The sequence below is a fragment of the Taudactylus pleione genome, unplaced genomic scaffold, assembly GCF_031769625.1.
Source record: "Taudactylus pleione unplaced genomic scaffold, aTauple2 ptg000334l, whole genome shotgun sequence".
NCBI lineage: Eukaryota > Metazoa > Chordata > Amphibia > Anura > Myobatrachidae > Taudactylus > Taudactylus pleione.
Window position 1 is genome coordinate 5,921,467 of NW_028284735.1, and position 27,559 is coordinate 5,949,025.

Below are 27,559 nucleotides of genomic sequence, written 5' to 3' on the forward strand. Positions count from 1 at the left end.
CACAAGAAGCAATGTTATGCATCATTCAAAATTGGATGTAAACACAGTTTACAGCAATCGGCACTTTAAGATTCATTTGTAAACTTCATCATTAGGACACTTCCCAGGGCACACAGGACAAGCAGTGCTGTGCATTCAAGCAAAAGTAGGTGGTGGTCAGTGTAAAACCTTCCCCTCAGGCTAAAGGCTTAATTCACATCCTGTCTCAAATGCTACACAAACATTCTCTCAGTGTTACACAATACGCCGCCTCAAACACTGGCAATACCTTACAAAGCAATACATTTACTAGAATAGCAGACGCAGCACAGCAATAATATAATGCAATAAATGATATCATCCTAATATCTCCTAGAGGATGTGGATCCAGCCATATAGTGTTATATTATGAAGAGTCATAATGACAATCAAAGTAGAAAGAAAACATTTAAAAATAAAAAAGGTAGAATATAAACCAAGGAGCCAATACAGATTTTTAGACACAAACCTACTGGCGTTTAAAGAGTGCTAGCGTCCATTGTTCAGATTTAGAATCCGCCTGTCAGAGTCAATGAAACTTCTCTGCTAATTATAGGACAAGCACAGAGCCACATACATAATACCCTAGCAACACTCAAAACTACCACCTAAATTTAGTAATTGGTACATAACTTCTATTACTGTACTATACAAAACTCATTTCCCAAATGTTTTGCACTTAATGTAATATAATCTAGGTAACAGCATACAATAACAAAATAAAATTGTAAAGAAAAAAGAACAATGCAAAGAAAAAGAGCTAGCGCAACTATAAAAGCCAATGGTATAACAAGAAACTTGTCAATACAATTTTCCTATAGATAGTGGCAAATAAACTAATAAGGGTGATACCAAATTAATAAATTATTAATAAAAACAGACATCGAAGAAACAAAATAATTATGGTAAGTGCATAGAACTTAGGTGGAGTTACAGGGAGTCATTCTTGAATCATCGTAACAGTCACACAGATTGTTTGGATTTCTTCCTTGTAGGAAGAGAACCTGCTCTGTAATGTTGTTTTAGACACAGCCTAACAAGCCTTTTCCTGGGGCTATGAAAATGTGCTCAGACAAGATTCAAGTTCAGATAGCACAATTTATACAGCATCACTGGATGAACATGATGCCACGTAACTAAACACAGGAAATATTTAATACTGAAAGTCAGCATTAAAACCAGATTTTACATTTTAATATGTTTTGTAAACTACAATTCAGGCATACAATATAATTGCTACATGGCTACTGACATAAAAATGAACCCACGTGTGTATATCTGTTCGTGTGATAGGAAATAGATTGTAAGCTCCACTGGGGCAGGGACTGATGTATATGATTGCAATATTCTCTGTAAAGCGCTACATAATTTTGTGCTTTATAAATAACTGTTAATAAATAAATAAGCACGGGGATAATATACAAATTCCACACAGTTAGGGCCGCAGTGGGAATCGAACCCACAACCTCAGTAATGTGAGGTAGTAATGCGGTCCCCTATTCGTACGCAGGTAGTGCGCATGCATTAAAAAAAATGCACATTACAAAGCTTTGTACATTAAAAATATATGCAACTTGCAACCAAAAAAGGTCACAATTGTGTTTACGTCTCACTCTGCATAAGTCCGGTATGTACAATTGTATTGTAACTATTGAGTTGTTAAAACAGAACTCACAAATTAATAAATTATTCTGCATGTCAACTTCTTCACTACACAGCTGCTAAGATGTTCCTCATTCCAGGGTAATTTTGCCCTCCTTGACAGTTTATTTGTACTTATTAAGAAACAGGAAATTAGCCCATGTTCCAAACACTGGGGAAAAATATTAATAATGACCAAGCTTCTGGGCTATACAGTGTTCGTTATTGTCTTGTAGCACACCTTCTTATTGGGGAAAAAAAAGTGTATTTGCCAATGTTGTGTGTGCTACAAGAAAATGGGCACTGCTCTCCAGCACAAAGGTATAATCCAGTGGTTCCCAAACCTTTTTGAATCACGGCACCTAGAGTAAAAGCATTGTTTTCATGGCACCCCTAAGACAAACTTTTACTGAGAAATTCTGAAAAAATGTAGTAAAGTAAAGGGAAGTAAATTGTGGCTACCTGTCATCCTTGGGTTCAGTTATGTGGTTTTTGAAAGGTTTGAGCTTCTGTTTGTCCACATATTTACATTACGGGGTGGAGAGGAAGCTATCCTCTACCTATATAAGAGGGGATTTGGACGCAGATGGGCACATATAGCCCTGAGGAAGAATCCTGTTGGATTCAAAACGTGTCAGCAGTGATTTAGAGGTTCCAACTGTGTCCACATCACAAGGCAGATTACCCAAAATTACCCTGACAGCTGGTGAAAAGGAACCAATGGTAACTGCAGGCGTCCTAATTTCAATCTGAAGGACGGTGTGGAGATATCTGGAGCTCCCCTTTTATATGCTTTTACCATTTCTCCTAATCTACTACACTATATGGTGTTTATTTTTTTCTCCTTCAGCTGATTAATCGTTATACAATAGAAGACTTTCACCAATAGGAAGATTCCATTTAATATATATATATATATATATATATATATATATATACATACACACACATACATACATATACATACATACACACACACACAGCATAAAATCATGGAAAAAGATAGGACTCATTTATTTTGACAAGTATCCATATAGAGATTCACTGTGAATTTTGAGCATCCATAGCGCCTGTATATATGTTTTATTGCTTTTTTAATACTTTTCAGGGCCACAGCCACCAATGATAAATAAGCCCCGAAGTCTGGAGAAACATGAGGGTAAAACAGCCTATTCTAGGCACTAATGCTTTCCATGTGTACATACATACTTGCAAGTCGGTATATTTAGACATTACTGTAACTTGATATGTTAGTGTGCACATGGCTGGGAAATCATTTATAGTATATGATACATGTAGTGGGTATTGTTCTGTTGTGTATTGTATCACTCTCCCTTCTTACCGGAGTTATCACTCTGATCCAGACCTACGTGTGTGCCAGTAACTAGGACAGATTTATGGACCAGTCTTCCTGGGAAACTTAACCCTATACATTCAGGAACAGGCAGGCAAACTGATTTTTACCTCATCCATATATGTACAACGGTGGCTCCACAAGATTGTGACTGTACCCAATCAGGTTCTAAGTGGCATCTCTGCTTGTATGTACATCCGAAATGGACCATGTATTATGTGCAGCACATTAGGGGCCGATGTCACGACCAGTAACCCAAAGCAGGCTGCGCCGCTATGCACCGGGATAACAGGGCTGGATCTCTGCCGCTCGGCTTGCTCCACTGCTCTGCACCGGAATAACAGGGCTGAATCTCTCCTGGTGACTGTGCTGCTCTGCCCAGAGAAAACAGGGCAGGATCTCTCCTGGCTTCCTGCAATGTTCTGCACTGGGATAACAGGGCTGAAACTCTCCTGGCTGCTTGCCCTGCACCGGGATAACAGGGCTGAATCTCTCCTGGCTGCCTGCCCTGCACCTGGATAACAGGGCTGAATCTCTCCTGGCTGCCTGCCCTGCACCGGGATAACAGGGCTGGAATGGATTTCTCCTCTCCTCACTCTCCTCTCCCTTGTTCTTTTCTCTCTTTCCTCGCAGCTGGCAAGGATACAATGGGAGGGGATCCCCCGATCTGTGCTGCTCTGCCATACACCAATCCCGGCTTTCTGGCCGCTGTGCAGGGGGCAGGAAAGGGAGGGATAAGATGCCACCCCCTTCCGTCCCACCCATACATCTGGCCGCTAGTACTGTGTGTAAATGGGTGTCATTATCCTGACTCATTCTTCCCACCGGGCCTCTTTGTATTTTTATCTCTTTCTCTGGTAATCATTACGTAGAGTCCGACATTATGCAAACACCATCGGCAATGTACAGTACTTTCTTTTAGATGATCACTTCTGTATACCTTGACATTTTGCTATATTATCATTTGTGTATACCTTGTATATATGGCTATATTATCATTTGTGTATACCTTGTATATATGGTTATATTATCATTTGTGTATACCTTGTATATGTGGCTATATTATCATTTGTGTATACCTTGTATATATGGCTATATTATCATTTGTGTATACCTTGTATATGTGGCTATATTATCATTTGTGTATACCTTGTATATATGGTTATATTATCATTTGTGTATACCTTGTATATATGGCTATATTATCATTTGTGTATACCTTGTATATATGGTTATATTATCATTTGTGTATACCTTGTATATGTGGCTATATTATCATTTGTGTATACCTTGTATATATGGCTATATTATCATTTGTGTATATCTTGTATATATGGTTATATTATCATTTGTGTATACCTTGTATACAGTGGCGTTTCAAGAGAGGAGGGGGCCATGTGCAGTCTCCAACATGAGCCAACTCCTCTCTGTTCGGCGGCCGGCAGCACACTGAGCTGTGCGCTGCCAGCGCCGGAGTTATAGACTCTGGGCACTAGAGTGCGCCCAGAGTCTATAGAGTATGCACAAGTCACTGGGAAAATGGGCGCGGTGGCCATTTTCCCTGTACTGCGCATGCGCTAACAGCGGGTAAATGGCCGCTCCGCTGTGGGACTTCGGAGAGGTAAGTAATACTATGGGTGCAGGGTGTGTGGTGCGGGGCCCCCATGGACCAAGGCACCCATTATAGATATGCCCCTGCTTGTATACATGGTTATATTATCATTTGTGTATACCTTGTATGTATGCAGGGGCGTCTTAACAGAGGATGGGGCCCATGTGCACTCCCTGTGCGGGCCCCCTCCTCTCTCCGCGGTGGCCGGCAGCCGACCTGATGTGGCTGGCCAGCCACCGGAGCGTTAGTATACTCCGGGCACTAGAGTGTGCTCGAAGTCTACTGCGCATGCGCAGAACGCCAAGAAAATGGCCATGGCGGCCATTTTCCAGAGTTCTGTGCATGCACAGTAAACTGGGCACTAGAGTGTGCCCGGAGTCTACTGCGCATGCGCAGAACATCGGAAAAATGGCCACAGGGGCATTTTCCGGTGTTCTAAGCAACGCTGAGACCCGCCACTTGACCACGGACAGGTAAGTTTAAAATAATATGTGTGCAGGGTGTGCGGTGCAGGGCCCCTCTGGACCCGGGGGCCCGTGTGCCCCGCACACACTGCACCCATTGTAGATACGCCACTGTATGTATGGTTATATTATCATTTGTGTACACTTGTGTATTGATGGTTATATTATCATTTGTGTATACCTTGTATATATGCGGTGAGGTCAATGACTGGGGAGGCACACATGTATAAAAACAGTTTTTATAGCAAAAGTTGACTAGGGATATGACATCGAAAGAAAACATTGGCAGTACAGATGTTTTTAACATTGAATACAAAACAGTACATACTCCTTCCTCCATGCCTACCCCATCTGTGTCACACCTGTTTGCCTGTCCCTCCCTTTTAGAATGTAAGCTCCTATGAGCAGGGCCCTCTACCCTCTTGTGCTTCTCCTTACTCTACCTTCATCTACTTCTTACTCTCTACCAGGGCACCTAACACTTGGTTGCTTTGCATTGTTGCTTATCTGGGTGTTATTGTCACAAATGTAGCAATGTATATTATCCATGTCCAGTATTGTATTGTACTGTACTGCAAGTCACTGTAAATCAACCTATTTGTTTATGTACTTTGTAAGGCGTTGCGGAACACTTGTGGCGCCATATAAATAAATGATAATAATAATAATAATACTCAGAGGATTTAAAAAATGCAAAACTCCTTTATAAGATCTGTAAAGACCTGGTACTTCTTAGGCAGCATACTACAAGCAGTCCCTCTGCAACATTGGCACTAAATTGGGTACATGTGCGGCAATCTTACATCACAGCAGCCCAGCACACACTGCTGTCCCCCCGTGCAGGGGGCAGGAAAGGGAGTGATAAGATGCCACCCCCTTCCGTCCCAGACGGTCCGTCCCGGCGGTCACTCACTGGGTCGGTATCTTCTCTATTTAAATCAGGGTAAGTAGCATCTATTTGTGGCTGCGGGTTTTTTATTTTGCTGCATTTTTGTCCTGAGTACATTCCTTATAAATACCAAAACATCGACTCACACTACTGTCTGTAAGTATTAATGGTGGTTTAAATAGACTTATTGGAGCGCTTTACCTTTGTGCCTAGATATATACATACACACACACGTGTAATATATATATATATATATATATATATATATATATATATATATACACACACTGCACATACAGTGAGTGACTGACACTCACTGATCAATTACCAATAGCTGCTGATTGGCTGACAAGAGTGTCTTTCACTGTCAGCAACTACCCCCAGCAGCACACATGCAGCAAGCCCAGCCCTGCAACCAGTGATCCACTGAGAGCAGCACCAGTGGCAGTGACCCGGGGACGGGGCTGTTTTATGTGCTGCTGGTGATTGGCAGTCCAGAGTGTCTTTCATTATGTTAGTCACAGCCCCCAGCAGCATGCACGAATGCAGCAGTGTATGTAAACTGTATTGAAATAGCAGCATCACATACACATAGTAACTGCAGCTGCCAGCAGCCACACAGAGGGCCTGATTCAGAGCTGAACGCTCTGACCAGAGCACTCGCTCTGAATCAGGGCCCTCCTCCATGAAAATGGAGCGGCCTCCTGGCCGCTCGCATAGCTGTGGGTGACCACCCACAGCATATGCGAGCGGCCAAAAAGATGGTCGTGATGGTCTTGACCATCGGACTTGCGACGGAGACCCTGCGGTAGGGTCTCCCTGCCACAAGCCCTGGAGTGATTTTGGCTCTATCAGAGCCAAAATCACTCCTACTGACATCATTAGTGATGTCAGTGGGGCCGGCTTCAGACGGCAGGCGTTCCCATGGGAATGCCTCCATCTGGCAGGCACGCTCCCGCACGCCCACCAAAGGGGGTGTGCTGTCAATCAACATCGACAGCACGCCCCCTTTGGTGCGAGACCCGGAGCGATGGAAAGCCCGTCGCTCCCCGGGTCTCGGGCATGCGCACGACGGAGCTCCCTCCGTCGTGCGCATGCGCAGTGGGGAACATCGACCCGCTTGCGAGCGTACTGCCGCTCGCGAGCGGGTCTGAATGACCCCCAGAGTTAAAATAAAACAAAACAAAAAAACATTGGGAAACATCAGGACAGAAATCTAGCGATGGTGATGAAACATTGGATCCTCACCATTGCAGGGTTAAACATCGAACATTGGAACCATCTGACCGATGTTTCCGATTAAACATCAAATGATTCCCATTCCAAAGCAAAACTCTGGAGCATGACAGGGAGTATGATAGGTGAGGCAGAGCCCTGACTGCATGTCCCTGTATATATGGTTATATTATCATTTGTGTATACCTTGCATATGGTGGTTAGATTATCGTTTGTGTATACCTTGCATATGGTGGTTAGATTATAGTTTGTGTATAACTTGGCTATGGAGATTAGATTATCATTTGTATGTACTTAATATGGGTTGGGTATGGGATGCCAGTGCTCGGGATCCCGGCAGTCAAAATCCCAACACCGGCATCCAGACAGGGTTAGGATACAGACATATATATATATATATATATATATATATATATATATATATATATATAAAGCTTATCACATACCTGTGATGCTGATGTGCAGAACCAACAACTGAACCCAATTACAATTTGAAGCAATCCCAGACTTTCAGCATTTTTTATGGCACCCCTAGACTAAATGTTTCTTTTTGGGATATTCAGAAAAAAATATTAAATGAAGTACATGTTGCTTACTTCCTTTCCTTAGGTTCAGTTATGTGGTGGGGGACAGGGTTTGTTCACATATTTTATTATTGGCAGCCACCACCATTGTCTTTGCCTATCACATTGACTGTAAATATTTGATTTGGTCCGGACCCACCAACCCGTGGCACCCCTGCAAGTGCCCCGAGGCACCCAGTTTGGGAACCACTGCCCTAGAGGCTTATGGCTCTAAGGCAGTGATTCCCAACCTCGGTCCTCAAGGCACACTAACAGTCCTGGTTTTTGTGTTATCCATGCTAAAGCACAGATGATTAAATCAAAATAACTGAGGTACTAATTAAGTCACCTGTGCTCAAGTATGGCTATCCTTAAATCCTGGACTGTTAGTGTGCCTTGAGGACTGTGGTTGGGAACCCCTGCTCTAAGGTATATATGAGTCTATCATTGGTGGGTCAGTGGATGTGTTCTGCATTGCTGTATATCACAGCAAGACAGGATGCCTTTTACCTGTAAATTATCAACCTGGGGTCCTAAGCGCTTTTCACCCTCTCACCATCAGCTTAACTTTACCAGCAAAGGGTTCCAGCAATATGCTCCTACTAGCGCAGATTTAACCCGAAGCCTCTAACTTTGCTGGTTCCCCATTGCAGAGTATAGATAATGCTTATCATTGTTTGATAAATTGAGCCTCTGCGCAGTCCCAATAGCAGACTACGGGGACTGCGGTAACATGCGGCAATAAGGAATCTTTGTTAACCTAAATATATAATTTTTGAGTCGCCGGGCCAGGGGCTCCAATGAGAGCCCATCCCAGTGGTCAGTAAGAAATAAACTGACCGCATATACAATGACTTTACTTCCTAGTTCGGAACCCCGCTGCGCTACAGCGCTTGTACAAGCCAACAGCACCAGGGGAAAAAATTAGCATTATGTAGCCTTTGGACTACAATCGCTAACACCTTCTAGGCTAAACTATCCTGGAGCTTGGTTCATTTGACTATGAGGGCTGTTTTTGCGAAGGAAAACAAAGATACCTGCTGCGGTCTCCCCTTCTTACATATTTTGGATGCTTAACTTTTGCAGGTATATTAGCAATGATAAATGCGCCCCAGATACCCATTTGGTGTCTTTGAGAAACTTGTCATGCTGTTTTACATAACATCAATGGCCGGATTTAGAGTCAGGTGCACATGCAGCCGCTTTTCCATTGGGCTGCTAATTCCCGACTATGATGATTATCCATCTGTCTTTATGCGGAAATCCATGGCGCCCACTGCTTTTCTTTCCACAGTTGCAGCCATCATAATTAATATTGGGACCTACACACACCATATACTTGGTCCAAAAGATCCGGCAGAAACAGACGTGCCACCTCCGTCTGCACATTACAAATGAGAACAGGAGTCAGCCTACGTGACTAGGAAACTACCACGCTACAGATATGTTCTGTGCGTCTGTACAGTAACCATTGTAACCAGTGGACAGAAGGAATGTTTTCCCCTCTGCGCACAAGGCTACCAGAATGAGGGAGGCAGTGTCTACTCTCCTCACAGGCACCTGTCCGTCTGGACTTTTTTCGGCGTTCTGGTTCACGTCTCCCCTCTAACCGAAATTGTTTTTTAGAAGGAGAGTGGCCAGGTCTAGTGACAGCAGAGCCCTGGCTGCTGCTAGAGCTCTCGGAGCTTTAAGATAGTGATTGGCCAGTTGACACTCCCTGCTTGCCCTGCACCTCTTGAGTTCATTAAAATTCAGGAGGTGCTGTTGCAAGATCCAAGCCTTGGAGAATGATAAAGGGGAGAGTGATAAAGTACCGACCAATCAGCTCCCAACAGCTATGTTACCAGCTGTGTTTGAAAAATGACAGTTTGGAGAGTGATAAAGTACCAACCAATCAGCTCGTTTTTATCACTCTTCAAGGCTTAGTGCATCTCCCCCTAGGTGGGATACAGTCACCATAAAATGCAATCTGCTCTCTATCCCCTACTCTGTCTAAATGTTGATCAACAATATCAGATGGATAATTCAGTTACCAGATTGACAAGTGCCGTGGCTTATTGGCTGTTTAACTGGAAGGAATGAAGAATCATAAGCCCAGTCACCTCACCAGAGTAATTCTTCTTTCCTTCTGGTACCATGTCACAACAATAAAAACAAATATATACCCTGCGCTTCAATGTCAAAATTGGCCATGCAGACTTAATTACACCTATTATGTTTAAAATTAGGGTGTGCAGTCCAAGCCCCCTCCCTACACATAAGGCTTAATAAAAAGTTCAACATCACAGATATCAATACAGGCACCTAAATCCTTAAACCATTCTAAGAGTAATCTAAAAACACTGTGGAGAAAATCGATGCTTCATAGTTGAAAACCTCTCAATACATTGAATGGTGCCATCTTACAGATTGGGTAATAGTAGTGAAAGAGGCATGGACGTAACTACCATAGGTGCAAGGGGTGCAGCTGCTACGGGGCCCAGACCTGAAGGAGCCCATCTTCCTTGTCAGAGTTACGTGTGTTATACACATTTGTTACCATTGGTGGTACATAGGGGCCCTTACAAACTTTTGTTATAGGGCCTTCAAATACCTAGTTATGCCCCTGGAAAGAGGAATCAATCAGTTGTGCTTCCTAGACAAATGCTTTACTGATACATATCTAAAATTATTTTGTTTAAACACTTTGTATTGTTTCTTTTAAATACACACAGAGTACACAGACTCACAAAAAAAATTAAAGGGTACTAAAAAACACGGCGCTGACAAAGGTTGCTGCTCCAAGCAGCTGCTAGATAAGAGATAGTCAGTCTCTTCAATGAACAATACAAATAGAAAATTGCAGCGCTAAATAAATTACACAATTTATTCCTTTAAAAAATCACGTTAAATATAGAAATAAAAACAAATACATTCATTTCTTGGCAAAATTCAATAGACAAATATAAATAGCACTTGTTAGTTCAAAAATTAGACATGCATGTCAAAAATTAAAATGCTCATATATGTAAGCATACAGCCCGTTCAGGCACCGTCACTGTTCATGATACCGCACAGGTTTACTTGTACATATACAGTTCCATTGGAAATGACAACTTTACCAGCTTAAAGTGATTCCAGTATGTCCTGTATAGATGGTGGTCTTAGTAGTGGAACCGTACAGGACTTTCTGTGATGTTAAGGATAAATCTTCAAACAGCTGCAGCTGAGAAGTAATCCAAAGTGTCTTGTGGTGGTAGCGGACTTGAAGTGGAAGTGATCCCAGCCACACTGAATCTGTCTGTTGAACCTTGGATCAGCTGGAACTGCTGGACAACTCAGTAAATGATTCCAATAAGAACAAGTTCCAAATGGATTGTCCCAAACACAGTGAGGATGCAGATAAGAAAAGGTGCCTGAAGTGGGGTGCTTCACCAACGCGTTTCACTGCCAAACTGGCAGCTTTTTCAAGGTGACCATACTGTTCCCAGTAGAGCTCTTATATAGTGCCACGCATTTGTAGTTAATTACCTCCAGCTGTGTCTAATCACAGCAATCACATAAATGAAACGTAGTATACAACCACAACATACATCAAATTTAAAACTTACAATTAAAAGGAACAAGAATGGAGGCAAACCAATAACCTCTATATTTTGCAATATAAACTCAGATCACTTACTTATAGTCCGATCACGATTAAATCTCCTTATTCCAATGCAGAAACAACCAGTCTCTCTCCCATTGGTTAAGGATCATACATGGTCTGGATCCGTGTTGCCATGGAGCGCGGCGTCTCCCCGACGTTGCGTCCCAGGCCTCATTTCCATCATCTCAGCTTGATAACAGATGGAACCGGGATACTAGTATCAGATGGAGTAAAGAGGAGGTGTTTATTTGAGACATGGAGCGCAGCGTCACTCTGCGCTGCGTTCCACAACCAACGTCCCCCTCTCCTTCCGTGACTTTAGTTTAACTCACTGATTAGAATTGTAACATATAATAAAGGAATGAAGTATATAATGCATGAGGAAAACAAACTCAACATCTACAGAAGAAATAAACTTTCCGGTGTATCTAAAGACAGGATCCAAAATATAAAACTAGACAAATTGAATCTATGAAATATACCTATCTTAAAGTTATATATAAAAGAACCTATTATAGCGCAAGGTCATTATATAAATCTATTTACCTGGTAGTGTATCCAAAGTTTGTCTATATATCCACAATACATAACATTGGTATTATCCAATTACGTTTATAGATGTGTATATATATATATATATATAGACCAATAATTCAATAGAGACACTCCCAGGTATCAGTTGGGTCACAAGCTAGATCGTACTTCGAAGTTTCATGAATCTAAAATCTGTTTTTCCATAATGGGCATACCCAGTATTTATAAATCACATATAATTCCCTGATATCCTAATAAATAAATAAGTAACATAGTTCAACTAATCAAAAATACAAAAAAGGAGTCATGCAAGGAAGGTATAGTACATCGACTTATCTCATTGCCCCTAATAACCAGATTAAACCTTTAGAGACATAGATCTTATATCTCTCAATAGGTCAACACACTAGGTGGGTTATCTAATCATATTAAGATCCAGTGCTTCGTTAAGTCCGCTGGGAAACAGCGAATTTAACTGGAAAGTCCAATAGATTTCCTGTTGGCACAACCTACTGAATCTGTCTCCCTCCCCTCTTGCTGTCGATTTAATATGTTCCAAACCTGTAATCCTTAAAGAACTGGGGTCACTTTGATGGTGAGTCAAAAATGTTTCGGAATACTATGGTTGTGGATCCTATTCAAAATATTTCTGCGGTGTTCTAAAAATCGCACTTTTAGTGGTCTTGTTGTTCGCCCGACATAATTCAGACCGCAGCCACATTGAAGAAGGTATACCACCCAGTTAGTATTGCAATTAATAAAACTGGATATCTGTAATGTTCTACTACCTGCCGCAGAGAGTACTGTTTTAGTTTTATTCTGGGCATGTTTGCATGTAATACATCTGCCATTACCGCATTTATAAAAGCCCACTAATTTTGAATTTAACCAAGGTGACTTTTTTGTTTCTTCAAGATTTTGATCATGTTTCATTAAGCTAGGGGCAAGAAGGGTTTTCAATGATCGATTCTTTCTAAATATAAAGTTAGAATTCATAGGTACAATGTTCATAAGAATTGGATCACACTTTAGGATATGATAATTGGACCTAATAATTCTTTTAATTTCAGTGGATTGGTTATTCAATTTTGAAATATCCTAAAGTGTGATCCTTTTATAAATGCGGTAATGGCAGATGTATTACATGCAAACATCCAGTTTTATTAATTGCAATACTAACTGGGTGGTATACCTTCTTCAATGTGGCTGCGGTCTGAATTATGTCGGGCGAACAACAAGACCACTAAAAGTGCGATTTTTAGAACACCACAGAAATATTTTGAATAGGATCCACAACCATAGTATTCCGAAACATTTTTGACTCACCATCAAAGTGACCCCAGTTCTTTAAGGATTACAGGTTTGGAACATATTAAATCGACAGCAAGAGGGGAGGGAGACAGATTCAGTAGGTTGTGCCAACAGGAAATCTATTGGACTTTCCAGTTAAATTCGCTGTTTCCCAGCGGACTTAACGAAGCACTGGAACTTAATACGATTAGATAACCCACCTAGTGTGTTAACCTATGGAGAGATGTAAGATCTATGTCTCTAAAGGTTTAATCTGGTTATTAGGGGCAATGAGATAAGTCGATGTACTATACCTTCCTTGCATGACTCCTTTTTTGTATTTTTTATTAGTTGAACTATGTTACTTATTTATTTATTAGGATATCAGGGAATTATATGTGATTTATAAATACTGGGTATGCCCATTATGGAAAAACAGATTTTAGATTCATGAAACTTCGAAGTACGATCTAGCTTGTGACCCAACTGATACCTGGGAGTGTCTCTATTGAATTATTGGTCTATATATATATATACACATCTATAAACGTAATTGGATAATACCAATGTTATGTATTGTGGATATATAGACAAACTTTGGATACACTACCAGGTAAATAGATTTATATAATGACCTTGCGCTATAATAGGTTCTTTTATATATAACTTTAAGATAGGTATATTTCATAGATTCAATTTGTCTAGTTTTATATTTTGGATCCTGTCTTTAGATACACCGGAAAGTTTATTTCTTCTGTAGATGTTGAGTTTGTTTTCCTCATGCATTATATACTTCATTCCTTTATTATATGTTACAATTCTAATCAGTGAGTTAAACTAATGTCACAGAAGGAGAGAGGGACGTTGGTTGTGGAACGCAGCGCAGAGTGACGCTGCGCTCCATGTCTCAAACACCTCCTCTTTACTCCATCTGATACTAGTATCCCCGGTTCCATCTGTTATCAAGCTGAGATGATGGAAATGAGGCCTGGGACGCGACGTCGGGGAGACGCCGCGCTCCATGGTAACACGGATCCAGACCACGTGTGATCCTTAACCAATGGGAGAGAGACTGGTTGTTTCTGCATTGGAATAAGGAGATTTAATCGTGATCGGACTATAAGTAAGTGATCTGAGTTTATATTGCAAAATATAGAGGTTATTGGTTTGCCTCCATTCTTGTTCTTTTTAATTGTAAGTTTTAAATTTGATGTATGTTGTGGTTGTATACTACGTTTCATTTATGTGATTGCTTTGATTAGACACAGTTGGAGGCAATTAACTACAAATGCGTGGCACTATATAAGAGCTCTACTGGGAACAGTATGGTCACCTTGAAAAAGCTGCCAGTTTGGCAGTGAAACGCGTTGGTGAAGCACCCCACTTCAGGCACCTTTTCTTATCTGCATCCTCACTGTGTTTGGGACAATCCATTTGGAACTTGTTCTTATTGGAATCATTTACTGAGTTGTCCAGCAGTTCCAGCTGATCCAAGGTTCAACAGACAGATTCAGTGTGGCTGGGATCACTTCCACTACAAGTCCGCTACCACCACAAGACACTTTGGATTACTTCTCAGCTGCAGCTGTTTGAAGATTTATCCTTAACATCACAGAAAGTCCTGTACGGTTCCACTACTAAGACCACCATCTATACAGGACATACTGGAATCACTTTATGCTGGTAAAGTTGTAATTTCAATGGAACTGTCTATGCACAAGTAAACCTGTGCGGTATCATGAACAGTGACGGTGCCTGAACGGGCTGTATGCTTACATATATGAGCATTTTAATTTTTGACATGCATGTCTAATTTTTTAACTAACAAGTGCTATTTATAGTTGTCTATTGAATTTTGCCAAGAAATTAATTTATTTGTTTTTATTTCTATATTTAACGTGATTTTTTAAAGGAATAAATTGTGTAATTTATTTAGCGCTGCAATTTTCTATTTGTATTGTTCACAAAAAAAATTCAATGGGGAGCATTCACATTTCATACATAAATCAATTATAATAGAGGTAGAGCGAAAAAAAAGCACAAAACAAATAGCCAACAGGGTAAATATACAAACATGATACTGATAGTAATTCTTTACAGGCGCAATCAATGAGACATGATTGTGCCTTAGAAATGTAAAGTAGTGTATTAAGTATAATGTACAATGGGTGCTCGCAGGCCCAGGGATGCAAATTGGGGTGGAGGCCTTGACCCCAATTACATAGCTACAGTCCAAGCATATATTCTTAACTAAACTTTGAATCTGATAGTTCTGCACACAGGTATATTTCTAGAGATGAGTACACGGATTGCTTCCAGGGGCCTTGTATGGATGTCTGGTTAGACCAAGTCTCACAACTCGATAAGTCTTAAGGTGCATACTCCCCCCCCCCCCCCTTAGAAAGTAAGCTCTCACGAGCAAGGCCCTCATCCCTCATGTGCTTTTCCTCCCTTAGTTATAGTATCATGTACTCCTAACTCCCCAATTGGCACCTAACACTTGGTTGCCTATGCCCTGCTGCTTGTGGTATGCAGCAATGTTTATGAACCATGTCCTTGTCCTGCATTGTTTTGTACTACTATTACTGTTATTTCTTGTGTGCTCATTTATGTACTGTGTAAGGCGCTGGGGAACCTTTGTGGCGCCATATAAATAAAGGATAATAATGATAATAATAATACACATGTAAACATTTTCTGTCCAACCATCCAACTAGTTGATTGGCTGGAATGAAAATCTGGTAACGTATAGGAGTAAATGACAATCTGAAATTTGCTCCTAAATGCCAGAAAACAGATGAAAATGGTCGTCAGTTAAGATGGTTAAATGGTTGATCTAAACAATTTTTTTGTCCATTTTCTGGCGTCCGGGAGCAAATTGCTGATTGTCATTTGCTTTCATACCTTACCAGATTTTCATTCCAATCAACTAGTTGGATGGTTGGACAGAAAATCTTTACGTGTGTACCCAGCTATACACAGATTTCTTCATGCTTCCTTATAGAGGGATGCAGAGGGAAACATTGATTGAGGTAAACCAAAGATTGATGGACTTCTTTAGTAAATCTCACATGGAAGGAGCTGGAGAGAATCCCAAAAGAGGTGCCCACCTGGGATTTCCCTGCTATCATATTAATATGTTACCAAAAAAAAACATGTGTGTCCCAAAAAAATAATATAAAATTGTATTGGGTTGAAAAATAAATTAAAAAGTAATTGCCGGTGAAACTGCCCCAGAGTACAGCTATAAAATAAGTATGATCACATAGATCTTAAAGAGGTCATCAGATTTTATCATCAATTGTTAAATTGAAGTAATGGCTTTCAAGCTTACCTTGTGTCAGTCGGGTGGGTTGAGTAACTGAAAGCCCATCAATAGCACAAGGATTCCCACAGGGATGAAGGGAGAGAGCGCCATGGATATTCTCAATGAAGCAATGTTCAGCAGCAACACCAGGACCTCGTAGGAGAATATCCTTGGATGCATGACCTAAAGTGGTCCTCCCTGTGATAGAAGACAAATACTGAGACTACAGGAAAATCACTATCATGGGGTTATTGGTACCATTTCTGCTGCAACCTTGTTTAGCAGTATAGCTAGACACATATCTGACAGAAATATGCAGCTTTTACTTACTATGGGGGAATACAATTCCCGACATTGACATGATGTGTCGATCTGGAACAGCACATCGAATCCTGCGAGCATCGCAAATTTTCCCTTGCAGCCCAGTAGAGGCTTTACTGTAATTGGCCGATATGTGAGCAGCCAGGCATCGCAGGAATGCCCAGAGGCACTTTCCACAGCATTGAATTTCCCTCCTATAACATCTATTATCTCTGTCCTTTATTATTAAACTTCTTTTGCAACGTACACTTTTACTATATAGCTGTTGAGGTGTTCCTCATATACTGAAGTGTGTTAAGGAATCGATTTGTTGTATTCAGTCATGAAATTTGTGAATAAACAGATAATTGCTGAGATTGCGAAACCTGATCCAGTGATGATTTGTCTGTGTGAAGTTCCAATCTGGTGATTTGCTTATTGAAAAAAAAATTCTACATGATGCTCTTCTCTAGTAAGCTACTACACTTCCAGAGTCATCTTAGTATACCTCTATGCAGGTCTAGGGGTATATTTACTAAAGGTCGATTTTGTTTGTTTTGTAGTAAATTTTCATTAGGTTTTGCAAATCGGTGATTTACTAAAGGCAAAGCCGACTATAATACAGACTATAAAACCGAATCCCGACCAAAACCGAATATCTCCCAAACATCGATCCTTTTATATAGATGACTACAGGATCCCCGGATTTACTATCGGTCGGTTTTAAAATGAACACAAATTGTACAAAAAACTACTGATAAATCTGAAAATTTGAATCAAGCAATAGTTATGAATATAACCCTAGTGATTTGTGAAGGCTTCTTGGGGGTAAAAGCAAATGAAGAAGTAAAAAAATTTTTTTTTAAAATGAAGTACGGTCCCTCCCTAAATCCATAACAAGCTGGGCCATTCAGCCTAGTCTGGTCATAGAAAATCATGGGAAAAGAACCCTATTTTCCATTAACCAGCACCGGACTGAACCAGCTGGGGGGTTACACTATAGCAGGGAGATATGCAGCGCGGGGTCTCCTGCCATAATGTAAACCAACCCCAAACTAGTAAAATAAATTGGGGTCCCCCCTGCCAAATAGGCTATTTACTGCACCCCTGATCCCAGCAAGACTACAGGTCTCAGCAAGCCTGTATGTGAGCACTTGGAGAACCACAGGTGCCAGCAGGCCCGGACAGTAAGTGGTCTGTGGCACCTGTTCCCCCACTGGGAAGAAAGTATAAAAGAAAAATACAACACACACTGAATGATTTGTTCGTTCATTATACATTCAAGCACACTCCCACTACATACTTACCTTCTTCCTGGAGGTGGTCTGTCCCCTTCTCCAAGGTCTTCTGTCCATCCCAAATGGACAGCTATACTGAATATACAGCGTAGCGCACCGACTAACCGTAGACTGACTAAGAATGGCTAAGACTCAGACTTATGGAAAGTTTGGATGTAGGGGAGCCCCACACCGTTTTAAAAAAAAAAAATTATTATTACTAATGTTTCTTTTTTGTATTCATGTCTTAGGTTCTATTACATTTGATTTTGATCGGAATGTTCAAAACTGAATGCATTTACCCCTGCCAAATCTGACTAAAATCGAAGTCGACTTTGAAATCGACCTTTTGTAAATTTACCCCCTAGAGGTTCCCAAACGCGGTCCTCAAGGCACTGCAACAGTTATAGTTTTAGAGATATCCATGCTTGAGCACAGGTAGTTAAATCAAATTGACTGAGGTACTAATTAAGTTACCTGTGCTCAACCATGGATATCCCTAAAACCTGAACTGTTGGGGTGCCTCTGGAATGAGTTTGGGAACCTCTGTCCTAGTGTGACTAATCTTGTGAGGAATGCATTTTCTACCAATGTTTTAGACTTGCAATTTACCAATTTTGTTATATTTTGTTCTCTACTGAACTAAGACATAAGAATCTGTGTTAATACAAAAACAAAATGTATATTAGAGGACCTATAATAGTCAGGTGCATAAATATTGGGATATTGACAGAATTTTAATATTTTGGCCTCTATTCACCACCACAATGGCTTTGAAACTAACTGCAGACTTTCAGATTTAATTTGAAGATAATTACATCCAAATCAGGTGAACGGTGTAGGAATTACAACGGTTTCTATATGTGCCTCCCACTTTTTAAAGGGCCAAACGTAATGGGACTATCAACTCAAAAGCTATTTCATGGACAGGTATGGGCTATTCCCTCATTATTTCGTTATCAATTAAGCAGGTAAAAGGTCTAGACTTGATTCTAGGTGTGACATTTGCATTTGGAATCAGTTGCTGTTGACTCTCAATTTGAGATCCAAAGAGCTGTCACTATCAGTGAAGCAAGCCATCATTAGGCTGAAAAATCAAAACAAACCCATCAGAGAGATAGCAAAAACATTGTGTGGCCAAATCAACTGTTTGGAACATTCTTAAAAAGAAAGAACGCACCGGAGAGCTCAGCAACACCAAAAGACCTGGAAGACCACAGAAAACAACTGTGGTGGATGACAGAAGAATTATTTCCCTGGTGAAGAAAAACCCCTTCACAACAGTTGGCCAAATCAAGAACACTCTCCAGGAGGAAGGTGTATATGTGTTAAAGTCAACAATCAAGAGAAGACTTCACAAGAGTGAATATAGAGGGTTCACCACAAGATGTAAACCATTGGTGAGCCACAAAAACAGGAAGACCAGATTAGAGTTTGCTGAACAACATCTAAAAAGCCATTACAGTTCTGGAACAACATCCTATGGACAGATGAGATAAAGATCAACTTGTACCAGAGTGATGGGAAGAGAAGAGTATGGAGAAGGAAAGGAACTGCTCATGATCCAAAACATACCACCTCATCAGTGAAGCATGGTGGTGATAGTGTCATGTTGTGGGCATGTATGGCTGCCAATAGAACTGGTTCCCTTGTATTTATTGATGATGTGACTGCTGACAAAAGCAGCAGAATGAATTCTGAAGTGTTTCGGGCAATATTATATGCTCAGATTCAGTCAAATGCTTCAGAACTCTTTGGACGGCGCTTCACAGTGCAGATGGACAATGACCCGAAGCATACTGCAAAAGCAACCAAAGAGTTCTTTAAGGCTAAAAAATGGAATGTTATGCAATGGCCAAGTCAATCCCCTGAGCTGAATCCGATTGAGCATGCATTTCACTTGATGAAGACAAAACTGAAGGGAAAATGCCCCAAGAACAAGCAGGAACTGAAGACATTTGCAGTAGAGGCCTGGCAGAGCATCACCAGGGATGAAACCCAGCGTCTGGTGATGTCTATGCGTTCCAGACTTCAGGCTGTAATTGCCTGCAAAGGATTTGCAACAAAGTATTAAAAACTGAAAGTTAGATTTAGGATTGTATAGTTTGTCCCATTACTTTTGGCCCCTTAAAAAGTGGGAGGCACATATAGAAACCGTTGTAATTCCTACACCGTTCACCTGATTTGGATGTAATTACCCTCAAATTAAATCTGAAGGTCTGCAGTTAAAGCACATTTCAAAGCCATTGTGGTGGTGAATAGAGGCCAAAATCTGAAAATTCTGTCAATGTCCCAATATTTATGCACCTGACTGTATATTACACCACTATACTCCAAAAGATGTTTAACATTGTTTCAAGAAATTTACCAGGTTTAAAGGTAAACAAAAAAGCAATCTGAAAAAGAAAAAAGAAAAGAAATAAAGCACAGAAAAAGTCCTACATGTGATTAGAAAATTGCTTTTTCTACATCAGCGGTCCATAGGGTATCCACAGGATACCTTGGGGTATAGGTGATGACGTCAGGCATCGGGCACCATAGAGTTAAGTTTTCAGCCTCCCAGGATGCACTAGGGTCCCCCTCCTATACCCCGCCCCCGAGCCACGGCATCTCAGTTTCGTTGGTGCCCGGCTCGGAGTCGGAGCACCTGTTTAGAGGGGGGCTAAGGATAGCCCCTGAAGTTTTCTTCAAGGCAGCTGTGGCTGCCCATTTGGAAGTACAGCATGGACAGTCACTACTGCCGTCCATGCCGTCTCCCCTACACCCCGCCGGTACCAGAACGCCGGTACTGATCCGGGGATGCTGGTAAGCATCTGGGGTCACAGCTAGCGGTGACCCCAGATGTTTTGGACCATGGCCGGATTCAAGGGGGCAGCAGGTAAGCAGCAGGGTCCCGCAGTGAGTCCCCGCTGAACACATGGTCCAGAGTCCCCAGGCAGGGGGCTCCCTGGGGACTGGCTGCAGCGTGGAGCCAGGTAACAAGCTGTGCTTCCACTACCCCCCTTGGACAGCGGACCGCAGCTGAGCGGTAGCACTGCGGCATCCCAGGGATTAATTGCATGCCAGGGGAGCGCGCCTTCCCTGTACACAGCCGGCGCCTCCCCCGCTGCACACAGCCCTCTCTGCACCTGCCGATTGGCCCTGTGGCAGCGCTCCTCCCCCAGGCCGGCCTCCTCTCTGCTCCTCGGTGGCCATCTTTACAGAAGCATGGTGAACGCTGCTGGAAGCTGCTGATCGGTGGCATCGTGGTCTGGGTCCCCCGGCATACCTCTCCTCCGTTGAAACAGGTCTGTGTATGCAGCACTGTGTCCTACCAGGCTCTGTGTCTGCGTAGTTGAGGATCAGTGCTGATAGTGCAGGGATTAATTTCTTTGCATTGTATGTGACTTCTGCTAGCATCTGCTGCCTGTACTTTCACTTTCTACTGTCAGCCATTTCACTGTCCCTGCTCTTCTTCTGTTAAAGCCCTTGCTGTGCGGTGATTGCAGGGTGGTTCTCCCACTATACTAACGAGTATCAGTGAGAGGGGACACATACTTACCATCATGTCTGAGAGTGAATTTCCTCTCCAGCTTCTGTGTACTACGTGCAAGGTACCAATAGTGGAGAGGGTAACGCGGAGGGGCTATGTCGGCAGTGTTTTTTATTGACGCGGCCAATTACTGTCACGGCTCCGGTACAGGAACCGCCCTGGGCTTGTTTCGCCAAAGCGCTTACAACCCTAGTGGGCCAGTTAACTCCGCAATCTGCGTTCTCACAGATGGGATTGTCCCAGCAGTCAGTGGTGTCGTCACACATGCAGGGTTTCCCGAGACAACTGATGGTACCCTACAGTCTCCCTATTTCCCCTCCTCAGGTCTCTCAGGAGCCTGCGTGGGTTAATTCACTGACAAGTTCTGTACAGCATTTGTCGGACGTGTTACAAGGGGAGTCTGTGTTGTGGCCACATAAGCGGCTGGTGGCGTCTCTGTACGCTCCTTATGAGGATGACGACGTGACGTCCGATGTTGGGGAGATTCTGGATCTATCTGACCAAGAACCTCTCCGTACTAAAGAGTCGGACGCTAAGTCCAAGGTTTATATTCCTGGCCTTATTCGGGCAGTCCGCACAGCTTTAGTTATTCCAAGTCCAAATATGCCTCTTTTAAGGATATTAAGGGTGACGCCACAGTGTTTCCTCTTTCGGGTCAGTTAGTAGACCATTTAGAGGAGGCGTGGAAACATCCTGGTAAACGGTATCAGCTTCAAAGACGCTTAGCGGTGGCTTACCCATTTGCGGACAATTACTTTTCTAAGTGGGAATACCCTCCACAGGTGGATTCTCATGTGACACGCCTAGTCCGAAGTGCCACATTGCCCATGCCCTCCATGTCCTCCTTGAAGGATGCTACGGACCATAAGGTGGAGATCTGCCTAAAGTCCATTTATTCCTTGCGGGGGGGTATCCAGACCGGCTATGGCCTTATGTTGGGTAGCCAGAGCTATGGAGCGCTGGGCCGATAGTTTGGAGGCGTCTTTGGATTCCGACTGTTCGGCTGAACAGACCGAGTTGGTAGGCAATCTCCGGGATTCGGCCACTTACATCAATGAAGCGGCCTTGGATATCAGTACCCTAACTTCTCGGATTTCTTCGGCAGCTGTAGCTGCTCATCGCACCTTATGGTTGCGATCTTGGAAGGCGGACGCTGATTCCAAAAAGGGCTTGGAAGCTTTGCCTTTTAATGGGGAAGTCCTATTTGGTCCGGATCTGGACAAAATTGTAGCCACACTGGCGGCAGCCAAATCTGCATGTCTCCCGTCTGCTGCGGTCCCTTCCAGTTCAGGTACGCCGTCCTTTCGGCCTTACAGGGCCCAGGGTAGGCCTAAAGCACAGTCGTTTCCCCGTCAGGCTGGCCCCAAAAAATCGGCCAAGCCCCGGAAACAGGCCTGGAGTACCAGACGTCCGGCCCCTAAGTCAGAAGACAAGCCTGCGGCCTCACGGTCCGGGCCTCCCTTTGGGGGATCCCAAAGTGGGAGTCTGCCTGTTGCAGTTCGCCCAGTGTTGGTCGATAACCACGACAGACATTTGGGTTCACGAGGTGGTTTCTCAGGGGTATGCTCTCTCCTTTCGGCACAGGCCTCCATCCCGATTCTTCACCACGGGCCTTCCATTACACCGGAACAAAGCCGTGGAACTGCGGAAGGTTTTGCACACTATGCTCCAGGCTGGAGTTATAGTGCCTGTTCCATTCTCCCAGAGGGGCCAGGGTTTCTATTCCAATCTATTTTTGGTGCAGAAACCCAATGGGTCGTACCGTCCGATTCTCAACCTCAAGGCCCTCAACAAGTCCTTGCGGGAGCCGCGTTTTCGGATGGAGACCCTACGGTCCATCATTCTGGCTCTGGAACCTGGGGATTACATGGTGTCATTGGACATACAGGACGCTTACCTGCATGTCCCTATTCTTTTACGCCATCAACAGTTCCTCAGGTTTGCAATCCGCAACGATCACTTCCAGTTTCGGGCATTACATTTTGGCCTGACGACAGCACCACGAGTGTTCACCAAGGTCATGGTGGTCATGGCGGCTTATCTGTGGCTGCAAGGAGTCCGCTTGTTGCCATACCTAGACGATCTTCTGTTGGTAGCAGGATCTCCAGAGCTCCTTCTACGCCACTTGGACCTGACGATTGCAGTTCTGCAATGTCACGGCTGGTTAATAAACTGGCAAAAATCCACCCTGATCCTGTCTCAGAGGATTCTGCACCTCGGAGCCTTATTGGACTCCAGTCAGCAGAGGATCTTTGTGACGGGAGAAAAGATCTCTGCCTTACAGTTGAAGGTGCGCAGTTGTCTGCAGAGTCGCCGAGTGCAGAGACACTCGGCAACTCTGCAGACAACTGCGCACCTTCAACTGTGAGGTTACTGGGCTCCATGGTGTCAGTATTCGACATGGTGGAATATACCCAGTTTCACTCCAGACCTTTGCAGCAATTGATCCTGTCCAAATGGAATGGACTGCCTCAGAGTCTAAAGTCCCAGATGATGGTGCTCACTCCGGAGGTTGGGCTGTCCCTAGCCTGGTGGTTGCAGACGACCCATCTCAACCAGGGTCGTCCGTTTTGGGTGGCGAACTGGGTCCTGTTAACAACGGACGCCAGTCTTCGGGGCTGGGGAGCGGTCACGGGTCCACACTTGTTCCAAGGCAGGTGGACTCAGGCAGAACAGGAGCTTCCAATAAACATCTTGGAACTCCGCGCGGTTTTCAAGGCTCTCCAGCAGGCACATCGAGTTCTCCAAGGTCAACCCATGCAGGTCCAGTCGGACAACGCCACCACCGTGGCCTACATAATTCGGCAAGGAGGAACCCGAAATCGGGCGGCACTCGTAGAGGTGTCCCGCATTCTGGTCTGGGCAGAGCGCAATCTCCCGGCCATATCAGCGGTATTCATCCCGGGAGTCCTCAACTGGGAGGCGGACTTTGTCAGTCGCCAGGACGTTCATCCAGAGGAGTGGCCTCTGCACCAGGATGTCTTTCAACTTCTGGTGGACAGGTAGAAATAGAGATAACAAAGGTAAGTTCTTACCATATCTCATATTATTCTAATTCAGTTAATTAAAAGTAACAGTAATGTACTTTGTCCTCAAATAGTTTGAAAATTATCGCATCCCTTAGGTTTTGTTTAATACTAAAATATGCATGACTATATAGCTTATACAAATAATGGTTTGTGTACTACAAGAGTATGAGAAGGGCAAATAAAACTACAAATTGAAAAAAAACAATTGATTGTTTTTCTGAACAAATCAGGTATTGGACACAATAACTCAGGTTTTGGATACAATAAAAAAAGCTATTGTATACTGCCTTTTTTGTTCATTTTTATTTGGGTGCCAAATATTATGGAGCCCACTGTATAAATCACAGTGCAGCGTTCACATCTATGTACAATAATGATAGAGAAGAATATAAGACAGTATGAAATAAGAGTCGGCAACCTTTTGCTATACGTGTTCCAGCTAAGATCTGGATAATCTCAGTGTGCCAGTTCTATATATACTAGATTCAATTATTTCTTATTTTGTCATGCTGATAACAGGTTCATTCATAATTTGGTTTTTGCTTCTTAGAACAATACCTTTGTCTCCTTGTCAAATGGCACTTGCCGCGAAACATGGGCAACGGTTATCGAAGGTAGACCTACATAGTATTTGGCCAGCAACTAGCGCAGTTTCTAAGGGTGTCTTTGGTGGGCTGGGTGCCCTGGTGGCCACATCTGATGGGAGCATTGCTGAATCTATAATAGGTGCAGGGTGTGCAGTGTACACGGGCCCCTTGGTGACATTTAAGGACTGTAAGAGACTGGATGCCGCCCCTGATTTCAATGATACCTGGCAAAACTGCTGTTACCACACTTGCCTGCTATGATGCTCAGCATGTCTGTGAAAGTGTGTGTGCAGGCAGGTCATGTAGCTGGGCCTAATGGTCTTTTGGAAGAGCCAATGTCCTGTTTTCCGGCTACTTATTTTAGTATTAAGATACCTATTACCTATATATGTTATTCACAGAAATCCTTGATGATTTCTAAAATCCTAAATCATCTACAGCATAGAATACATTAACTCCTTATTTTCCTTTGGGATTATTTATATATTATTAAATTAACCCCTATGCATCAAGGACAAGCACTGCTATCCACTGTAATGCTTAGTTCATTTATAACTGCTAGGCCATACACCAAAAAATACAGTATTCTCTATGGAATAATAGAAATCTACATTAATGTGGTAGAGGAAATAGCCGTGGGGAGATTCCAATATTTTAATAATGTATAAATACCTTCTTCCAGGGGCAGAAGAGTGATGGCGGTGCTCAGCCTCCCACTTCCAAGACTCACAAGATGTGGTTTCTCAGTTTGTACCTTTAGAGCCTTTCCTGTGTCTATGAAATCCAGAGGAGTGCTCTGCGTGTGACACACAGTGACATAGTTACTATATGGTAGACAGTGACAATATTATGCACAGACAAATATATTTTTCTTTGTATCTATTTGTCAATTTGCTGGGCGAAGGACTCATTCATTGATCCGCATCTCTTCTTTAAAATGTAGTGAGGAGATGGTCAATAAGTCTGCTCTTTAGCCCACAAATCCACTAATACAGGATGTTTTACCATAGGCTTTAATAATATGCTGTACTCTGCTATTTTCTAGCATCTTAAATGGCCCACACTCATTTTCTTCTTTCCAACAGGTTCATGAATTGATCACACATATATTCTGTAATGCAGTGCACATCCTTTAGCACATATCCCCAGTAATGCAGCTCTCACCCCCTGTAATGAAACACAAACGCCCTCTAATGAATGTAATGGAACACACATCTTTAGTAAATCAGTATCTTGCTGGAGACTGATGGACATTGTCTTGTAGCACACATTCTTTCAGTGATTACTCCATGGTGGATGGAGAGTGATGATGTCATTACTGTGTTGCACCCACCCTGCCTGGCCTCAGGGAGATGGCTAGACTGTCCAGGGAGTCAGGGAAATAACTACTATACCAGGGATCACCCCCTGGCACTCAGGGAGTATCAGAAAGTATGCAGTAGTCACATAATGTATCTAAAATGGTGGTTGATACTGTTTGTTGGGTGCAGATTTGTTCTTGTTTTTTTAATTATTATTATTATTATTATTATTATTTTTTCAATTATTGAAATCTACCATAATACAGAGAGATAAAACAAGTCCTTTGTAGATATACTATTCAGGAGCTAACACTTCCCTTTGTTTTGAGGTGGATGCCATGTGATGCATTTATAGTGAAATACTTCTGTACACTGCTCATCAGTTGGGGACTATGAAAATTAATCAATATTACTAAAAGCAAGGTGTCGGCTAGTGTATGTTTTTATACATTCTACCAATGTAAGGCTTTACTCATTTGGTGGTTTCTCACCAAATCTCAAACTGGCCACACATGCTGCCATCCATTCGCTCAATTGATGAATGTTCAGATTTGTGACCATTTCTACACATATAAGTAGCTAGATTTAACACATCTGGATGTCCGGATGAGGGTTATTTTTGTCCAAACTTGAATCATCTTTGCTTAAATAACCATCCTGAGCAATCGGAATCCAATAGTACAAAGTTGGTCAGAATTTGTTGCTACATGGATGAAGTCTGGATCTCTGTAATCTGTCCTTATATACATCATGACCAGTTGTCCACAAACTTTGTAATTATTAGATACTATACATTTTAAAGATTTTACTATATCAAAGTTTTTTAATTGAAGGAGATTTTATTGTTATGTGCAATTTAATGTATGCAATGATAACATTTTGGTTAACCTATACGATTTTAAATTGCCTTCTAAGCCCATATTTCTGTCACTGATGAAACTGCCCCGATAGGCAGAGAAACGCATAGAGCACTATTTCACCAATGGATCTGGATCTA

The 27,559-nt window shown here is 42.5% G+C and overlaps 1 protein-coding gene across 18 annotated transcripts in view; it reads right to left on the reverse strand.

The window, feature by feature from the left end:
• The window catches only part of PHLDB1 (pleckstrin homology like domain family B member 1), a 211,166-nt gene that overhangs the window by 123,640 nt on the left and 59,967 nt on the right, over nt 1-27,559 (reverse strand). For 17 of the 18 annotated variants that reach the window (XM_088443833.1, XM_088443834.1, XM_088443825.1 and 14 more), the window contains 2 exons: nt 25,934-26,057; nt 16,564-16,734 (listed from right to left, as the gene is read on the reverse strand). In XM_088443833.1, the coding sequence (XP_088299959.1) occupies nt 16,564-16,734; nt 25,934-26,057 (295 nt within the window). Of the gene's footprint in view, nt 1-3,123; nt 3,729-16,563; nt 16,735-25,933; nt 26,058-27,559 lie in introns of those variants that run through there. The other variant, XM_088443839.1, reaches the window with a different exon arrangement.